Source organism: Oncorhynchus keta, chromosome 14 (assembly GCF_023373465.1).
Source record: "Oncorhynchus keta strain PuntledgeMale-10-30-2019 chromosome 14, Oket_V2, whole genome shotgun sequence".
Taxonomy (NCBI): Eukaryota; Metazoa; Chordata; class Actinopteri; order Salmoniformes; family Salmonidae; genus Oncorhynchus; species Oncorhynchus keta.
The window spans coordinates 38,233,881-38,242,736 of record NC_068434.1 but is presented as its reverse complement, the minus strand read 5'-3'; the positions used below and the strand labels follow the sequence as shown (position 1 = coordinate 38,242,736).

Here is an 8,856-nt window from a genome sequence, read left to right as displayed (position 1 = left end):
ATTGGTTTGCTGTACCAAACAGCTGCTGAAAGATGGATTTCTTGTCTTCAGTCTGAAACCTGTTGATGTTCTGAACAGACAGACTGACAGTCAGGATTACCCTGTGCGTTAACAGAGTCAGGGAAAGTAGCCACTTTTTAACCATTTTTTTTAACAGCATCTGCTTCCTATGACTTTCATTGTTTCATCATACAGTTTCTTCAATAACTTTTTTTACACTGCAAAATACAACAAACTAGTATACCTCCTTCTCTGTATGCCTTATGTTATTTATTATTCACTTAAGTTATAAATTATCAACACAAAAATCCACTCAAATACAAACATCCATTCCAAGCTTGAGCATCTGTATAAAAAGTAAGATGTTGCAAACATTTTCAAAAGGTTGGGTATATATATATAAAAAATAAAATAATAATAATTGTGAAAAACAATGGTGAGTTTTCTTTATTTTATAACACAGCCGAAGACTTCTTTGATTTTCAAGGTTTTTTCACACTTGATTTGAATCAGAACAAAACACAATTATACATGACATTAACATAACTTATTATGGGTAGACCTATTTTTACAAAAAAAAACTACTAAGTCACAAAAGTAATAAATTGCCTGTCAGATGTTTTGGCTGTGCATGGCTGACTGCCAAGCTGGTGGGATTTGTACTGAATATGGAGAGGACTGTTTTGACTTGGTATTCAGAACTGTTCACAGACAACAGCCACCACTGTAACACTCAGTAGCACAGGCTTTTGTGTATGTGCTTAGCACTGGTCTGTGTCGGGGGTCACTCTAACATAACATTTAAACTAATAGATAGGGTTTTGGACTACATATACAGTGCATTGGGAAAGTATTTTTCCCTCATCAATCTACACACAATACCCCATAACGACAAAGCAAAAACAGGTTTTTAGAATTTTTTGCTAATTTATAAAAAAAATATTTAAAAAAATATGACATCTCCATAAGTATTCAGGCCCTTTACTCAGTACTTTGTTGAAGCACCTTTGGCAGCGAAGACAGCCTAGACTTCTTGACAGTCTTCTTGGGTATGATGGAACAAGCTTGGCACACCTGTATTTGGGGTGTTTCTCCCATTCTTCTCTGCATATCCTCTCAAGCTGCGTTGTCTTGGTTGTGTACTTAGGGTCGTTGTCCTGTTGGAAGACGAACCTTCACCCCGGTCTGAGATCCTGTGCCCTCTGGAGCAGGTTTTTATCAAGGATCTCGCTGTACTTTGCTCCGTTCATCTTTCCCTCGATCCTGACTGGCATCCCAGTCCCTGCTGCTGAAAAACGTCCCCACAGCATGATGCTGCCACCACTATGCTTCACCGTAGTAATGGTACCAGGTTTCCTCCAGATGTGACGCTTGGCATTTAGGCCAAAGAGTTCAATTTTGGTTTCATCAGACCAGATAATCTTGTTTCTCATGGTCTGAGACTCTTTAGGTGCCTTTTGGCAAACTTCAAGTGGACTGCCATGTGCCTTTTACTGAGGATTGACTTCTGTTTGGCCACTCTACCATAAAGTTCTGATTGGTGGAGTGCTGCAGAGATGGTTGTCCTTCTGGAAGGTTCTCCCAATTCCACATAGGAACTCTGGAGCTCTGTCAGAGTGACCATTGTTTTTTTGGCCACCTATCTGACCAAGGGCCTTCTCCCCCGATTGCTCAGTTTGGCCAGGCGGCCAGCCCTATGAAGAGCCTAGGTGGTTCCAAACTTCTTCCACTTAAGAATGATGGAGGCCATTGTGCTCTTGGGGACCTTCAATTCAGCTGAATTGTTTTGGTACCCTTCCCCAGATCTGTGCCTCGACACAATCCTGTCTTGCAGCTCTTCGGATAATTCCTTTGACCTCATGGCTTGGTTTTTGCTTTGGTTTGCACCGTCAACTGTGGGACCTTATATAGACAGCTGTGTGCCTTTCCAAATCATGTCCAATCAATTGAATTTACCACAGGTGGATTCCAATCAAGTTGTAGAAACATTTCAAGGATGATCAATGGAAACAGGATGCACTTGAGCTCAATTTCGAGTCTCATAGCAAAGGGTCTGAATACTTATGTAAATAAGGTATCTGTTTTACATTTTTTATAAATATGCTAACATTTCTATAAACCTCTTTTCGCTTTGTCATTATGGGGTGTTGTGTGTAGACTGACGAGGGAAAACATTTATTTTAATCAATTTTAGAATAAGGCTGTAACGTAACAAAATGTGGAAAAAGTCAAGGTGTCTGAATACTTTCCGAAGGCACTGTATGTTGCTGATAACGTACAGACTGTAGCTTATGGTATACTGTATAGGTAAATACTGGATCTCAGCTTGAGTTTGGATTAATATGCTCCTGTACTGTAAGCCCTAAAACACCTCCTCACAACTCAGAGGATAAATGTAGATTAGGAGACATTCAAGACCCGTGGCTCTGAGTGCCACACAGCACCGTTGTGTTGTCTTTAGCTCAGATCAGTCAGCCTATTAAAGATGGTATTGATCTAAAACTCACTGGTTTAATGTAATCTTCCCTCTGTTCCACTCAGTAATGGCCAACATGTTGTTGATGGACCAGACAGACATGGTCATTTGGACAGGATATGTGAAGCACTTTGAATACCTAAGAGGGATGCTGTATGCTTGAATCCAATGGGGTGCTGCTATACGCATAACTTATTGGTATGGAGATGGCTATCCATACCACTGCTATTTTAAAGAATGTGACTGAACAAAGATGTATGACATCAATTGTATGAGTTTGTGTGTCTGGCTGTTAAAATCTTGTGGTCTGTGGGTGTGTAATGAGTGTGTAGTGAGTGTGATGATGACACATAACTAAGCAATAAGGCCCGTGTTGGGTGTGGTATAAGGCCAATATACCACGGCTAAGGGAGGTACGGCTAAGGGCTGTTTGTATGCACAACGCAACGCAGAGTGCTAGGATACAACCCTCAGCTGTGATATATTGGCCATATACCACAAACCCCCAAGGTGCCTTATTGCTATTATAAACTGGTTATCAACGTAATTAGAACAGTAAAAATAAATGTTTTGTCATACCCGTGGTATATGGTCTGACATACCACAGCTTTCAGCCAATCAGCATTCAGGGCTCGATCCGCCCAATTTATAACATCAGATAGACCGCAACTGAGAGACGCCGTAAACAATACATTTAAGATCTGTCTGTCTGATTCAGACTGTTCAGTGATAACCAACACAACAAGCCACAGAATTCAACAACACAACACTCTGTACAAACATCAGCCCTCTTTAGGTTGACGTTGCTCTTTTCCCACAACACACACTGATCAATATCCACTCCTCCAGTACAGACACACAGAGACCGGGGCTGGCCCGGAATGAGCAGAAGTCCTCTGATTGGACAATAATTCCCAATGAGGAAGTGCTCTGCGCCCCTGATTGGTTAATATCGAATTAAAAACGGTAAAAGGAAGAAGAGAATCCTCTCTAGCGCGGTCGTGGATGTTGTTACCATTGGAGGTGGTTGCCATGACAATGCTGCCTTCTCCTTTAAGGTTTGGTGCCCCGGGCCCCAGCCCTCTCACACAGATATCTCATAGGTGGTGCCACCCACCCCGGTCACCTTTTTGACATTACTGTGGCGGCTAGGGCTGAGGGGGTTGCCCTGGGCACTGGAGCTGTTGGGCCCTAGATGGCAGTCCGTTTGCCCATTCACTTTACTTTGCATCATGGCCTCTCTGAATGGGTAGAGAAAAACAAGAGGGCATAGTTATTTGAAGTGAGAACTAACTTTGCTTTAGATAGAAATGAGTTGTAAAAAGGAAGTGGGAAGGAAATCGACTGTGTGTGAAATGTGGTGTCTTTTCCTGTTAAATAAAATATGATAAAGAAGACATAAGGGGTCAAATATGATAAAGAAGACATAAGGGGTCAAATATGATAAAGAAGACATAAGGGGTCAAATATGATAAAGAAGACATAAGGGGTAAGCCAATAGTGTGTTGTTAGTGATGTTGTGGGTTTGTATGGAGTTTCTGTAGGTGGTGAAAACATGCATAGAGAGACGTAAATGTTAATGTTGCCCTCCCAGATGGAAGGGATGGGACAGGAGGGAAATAAGCATGCAAACAGAAGGAAATGATAGTGGGGTAATGGAACTTTATTCATCCGAAAGACAGATCATTTAGAAAAATACAAAAGTGGACTCCTATGAAGGCAAAACATTTAAATCCAGTAACAGACACAGTACTTCATTTGGATAAAAGGGTATAATATCTCAAATATACTGTATGTACACAGCACAGGAGGCTGCTGAGGGGATGATAATAACAATAATAATAATAACTACAGGTGGTTAGTGACACTTTAACTGGGGAGAACGGCTCGTAATAATGTGAGCGGTGCAACTAGAATTGGCATCAAACACCTGGAAACTATGTGTTTGATGTGGTTGATACCATTCCACCAACTCCGCTCCAGTCATTACCACGAGCCCATTCTCCCCAATTAAGGTGCCACCAACCTCCTGTGGTTTACAGAATAGACATGTTAACACCTAGCCTAAGCTCTCTGAGGCTAATTACTCATCCTGTGTGTGGGGGGGGGGGGACTAGAGCCCATACACTGCTAGTTTCTTCCCAGTCAGCCAGCAGGGCTTCCTGTGGAGACTGAGGTCTGTACCCAGCCCCATTTCATGCACCCCAGGAGACGTTAGGAGGACGTTAGGATTCATACCTTGGGCCACCCAGGCGGGGTGAGTCTGTCCTCTCTAGGGCATGGATAAAGGAGAGTTTCTGGTGGGTGTAGGAGGGGGATTGGGGCATGGCGGGGGAGTGGTGGGGCTGATGGGCTGGGGAGCGGTAGGAGGGCTCGGAGGCCCTTCCTCCCTGCATGCTGCTGTCTGTGTGCAAGGAGCTGGAGGAAGTCCTGGGGGCACGTACCAGAGAGGAGCCACCAGAGGAGCGCAGCACAGGGGTCCGCGGCCCGTAGCTCACCACCCCCATCAGGTTGTCCCTGGAGCCTCCATAGGCTGGGGGTGTGGGGCCTTTGGAGCTCGGGCCCCGGGACCCGTCTGGGTAGCAGGCGCTAGGAGGCAAGCCGTACCCTCCAGGGCTGTCAAACATGCCTGAGTCCTGAGCCTGATTATAGGCCTGAGCCTGAGAGTGTCCCCCGTGGTGCAGCAGCAGCTTCTCCTTCTCCTCCATCTCCTTACGCTCCTGGATGGATGCCATGATGGTTTTGGAGAGGTTGTCGTAGCGCACCGGGGACGGGTCCCGGGGGGACTGCCTGCTCATGCTCATCCCTATCCCCCTGGAGCCCAACATGGGGCTGAAGCTAGGGGGGACCTGCTGCCTCTGGCTCTGCAGTTCAGGCCCCCGCACATGGCACATTTTGGTTGGCAGGTAGGGTGTGTGGAAGCCCATAAAGGGCATACCGGGGTGGGCCATGCACTCTGCCTCTGTGGCTGGGGAAATGCTGGGGTTGAGCAGGCTGTCATAGGAGAGGCTGCCGTTACGGTTGGACAGTGTGTTGGGGGAGAAGACGCTCTTGTAGGGGGTGGAGGTGGCGGTCTCGGGCTGCAGGGTAGGCAGCTGGCCCTTGTCCCTGCGCTGGTGGGCCTGCTTCAGGCTGAGGGAGCGGGAGTTGATGAGGTAGGAGTCCAGCTGCAGTGGGGAGGACTGGAAGGTACGGTGAAGAGGGGCATTGTGGTAGTCAGGCAGGTCCAGGTTGGGCTCTGAGCGGTAGTCAACGTGGCAACGGCCCTCCTCCAAGATGGCTGACGCCTTACGGTGGTCATCTGGCATTACAATCTGACAAGACAAAACAACACAGAAGTAGTGAGAAATATGACTGGATTATTATTTTGACGAGCCATATTATAATAAAAAGCGTTTTATTATATTTCACATTCGCAACTGTGCAGGAATACAGTAAAAAACTGGGAAAGCCTGTTTGCGATTACTATCATATTCAGTCATTTAGTCTGACCTTCTCCCCTGCCGCGTTGTAGTGGACTTTAGGGATGGTGCCGAACGAGGGCCGGTACTTGTACATGGCCGGGGTTGAGGGGTGGGTCTTGCCAGTTAGGGAACTATCTGGAAGGGGAGGAAAAGAGAGGACAATGTTACTGTGTGAGAGAGAGCCAAACAGTCATCAGATCCCAGCACAACAATCAGCCTGTTGTCTGTTCAAATGATGTAAGCATCCAAATGTATGGTGTTAGAATTGATAGTGTTGTCATCAGAGCCTTTCACGGCTCATTAGGCTGTGAAAGTCTTTCCCTCAGTTCAAGCTAGGATCTTGGAAAGGCAAACAGGAAGGAATAGACATTCAGCAACTAACAATATACAGACAAAAATCATTAGAAATCATCCTTGCATTGAAATCATTGCTTTTATTTTTTTAGCACAACAGACAGTTGATATGTCCCATCAATGTTTTCAGGTATATCTTATGGCTCCGGCAGGGATTTTGTCATTGCAAATAATGCAGTAACATAAAACACCACCAAGTGGCAGTAGAGCTACAGTGGGGGGGAAAAAGAAACAGGAAGGTCCATACAATGAAACATGACATTTACTGAGTGTACAAAATCCTAATATTGGGTTGCTGAATGGCACGCATACACAATCCATTTCTCAAAGCTTAAAAATCCTTCTTTAACCCGTCGCCTCCCCTTCATCTACACTGATTGAGGAGGATTTAACAAGTGACATAAATAAGGAGATCATAGCTTTCACTTGGATTCACCTGGTTAGTCTATGTCATGGAAAGAGCAGGTGTTCCTAATTATTTGGACACTCAGTGCTGATGTAGCCTTATACATGCCATTGCGGTGCATGGGGAAAAAAAACCTGCAGTGTATGTTATGTTTTGTAGCATGTTGTACTACAGTACCCATAATGCTCTGCAACTATATCTGGTTTATCTTACTAGACCTGTTCAAATAAAATAAAATAAAATGTTACTTGTCACATGCGCTGAATTCAACCTTACTGTGAAATGCTTACTTACAAGCCCTTAACCAACATTGCAGTTCAAGAAATAGAGTTAAGAAAATATTTTCTAAATAAAATAAAGTAAAAAAATAAAATAAATAAATAAAAAGATAATAAAAAGCGAGTAGCAGCAGTGTAAAAACAAAGGGGTGGGGGTCAATGTAAATAGTCCAGGTGGCCATTTGATTAATTGTTCAGCAGTCTTATGGCTTGGTGGTAGAAGCTGTTAAGGAGTCTTTTGGACCTAGACTTGGCGCTTCGGCCCTGCTTGCCGTGTGGTCGCAGAGAGAAAAGTCTATGACTTGGGTGACTGGAGTCTTTGACAATTTTTGGGCTTTCCTCTGACACCGCCTAGTATATAGGTCCTGGATGGCAGGAAGCCTGGCCCCAGTGATGTACTGGACCGTACACACTACCCTCTATAGCGGCTTACGGTCAGATACTGAGCAGTTGCCATACCAGGCGGTGATGCAACCGGTCAAGATGTTCTCGATGGTGCAGCTGTAGAACCTTTTGAGGATCCCATGCCAAATCTTTTCAGTCTTCTGAGGGGGAAAAGGTGTTGTCATGCCCTCTTCACGACTGTCTTGCTGTACTTGGACCATGATTAGGTGTGGACACCAAGGAACTTGAAACTCTCAACCTGCTCCACTACAGCCCGTTGATGTGAATGGGGGCCTGTTCGGCCCGCCTTTTCCTGTAGTCCACAATCATCTCCTATGTCTTTCTCACATTGAGGGAGAGGTTGTTGTTCCTAAAGATAACACTGTGGTGTCCCATCTCCTTTTTTATTTAACCTTTATTTAACCTTTATTTAACCTTTATTTAACTAGTCAAGTCGGTTAAGAACAAATCCTTATACAATGGTAACAGAAGCAAGAGGCAAAACTGTCAAACCTTTCCTATAGCCCACTCTCAATAGCTTGTTCACTTAAAAGGTTGATTTAGCACAAAAAAGGCAGTCATTCATATGGACAGGGTCCTTCAGATAAATATTCATATTCTTATCACCTTCTTCTACGGCAGAATTCCACCTAGAATACAGTAACATAGAGAGGGAGTGATTCATGCTGTAATTATCTCCTCACATTCCCCTGAACACATCTCACCCCCCCCCCTTCCCCCCACACTCACAATCTGGAACAGATTCACTGAACCAGGCCCGCTCACGACAAATTACACCTAATTTCTCCTCGCTGATGAAGAGTCCTGCCACACTGGAGTTCATTCATCAAGCCCAACTATCTATATAAGTCATGACTCTAGCACTCAAATGAGATGGAGCACTTTTAAGGGGCCAGAGAGAGCAGTTTGGTTCAAAACACCAGAGAGAGAAAGGAAAGAAGGGGAAAGAAAGAGAGCGAGAGAGAGAGAGAGAGAACGAGAGAGAAAGAGATACACACAGAAAAAGAGAGAGAGAAAAAAAAAAGAGAGAGGAATGTGATGATTTTGCATAGAGTGCTCATTACGTGCTACTTGCCTTTGCTGGATGTCAGCTGGCTCTTCAGCTGGTTGTAGCGGTCTGCTTTGGGGGGCAGCGGTGGCTGGGTGTCTAGGCCTTTATCATCCAAGGCCAGGCCATCCAGACTGATCTTGGACTGGAGAGGGGAGAGGACGAAGGGATGAGGGGTTTAATGTGGTCTTGAAAGTCAACAGCAGGTGGAGGAACAGAATGGGGAATAGGTCTAGGGATAGGACTGGGGACAGGGTAGGGTACAGGACAGGGAATAAGGCTAGGAATTAAGTAAAGGCACTGACTAGGAATAGTTCAGTTGAAGAGGACTGGAAAGATGACTAGGGGAAAGATGGAGAATAGGACTGGGAATAAAACTGTGGATAGAACAGGGCATAAGACTAGACAACGAAGACTGTTGTGTC

The 8,856-nt window shown here is 44.9% G+C and overlaps 1 protein-coding gene across 1 annotated transcript in view; it reads right to left on the bottom strand.

The window, feature by feature from the left end:
• Positions 1 to 248: 248 nt before the first annotated feature.
• LOC118394082 (palmitoyltransferase ZDHHC8B-like) overlaps positions 249 to 8,856 on the bottom strand; it is an 85,070-nt gene continuing 76,462 nt past the window's right edge. The window contains exons 8-11 of the mRNA XM_052461719.1: positions 8,455 to 8,576; positions 5,969 to 6,071; positions 4,715 to 5,790; positions 249 to 3,717 (exon numbers count right to left, since the gene is read on the bottom strand). Coding sequence (XP_052317679.1) covers positions 3,561 to 3,717; positions 4,715 to 5,790; positions 5,969 to 6,071; positions 8,455 to 8,576 — 1,458 coding nt within the window. The 3' untranslated portion in view covers positions 249 to 3,560. The remainder of the gene's footprint in view (positions 3,718 to 4,714; positions 5,791 to 5,968; positions 6,072 to 8,454; positions 8,577 to 8,856) is intronic.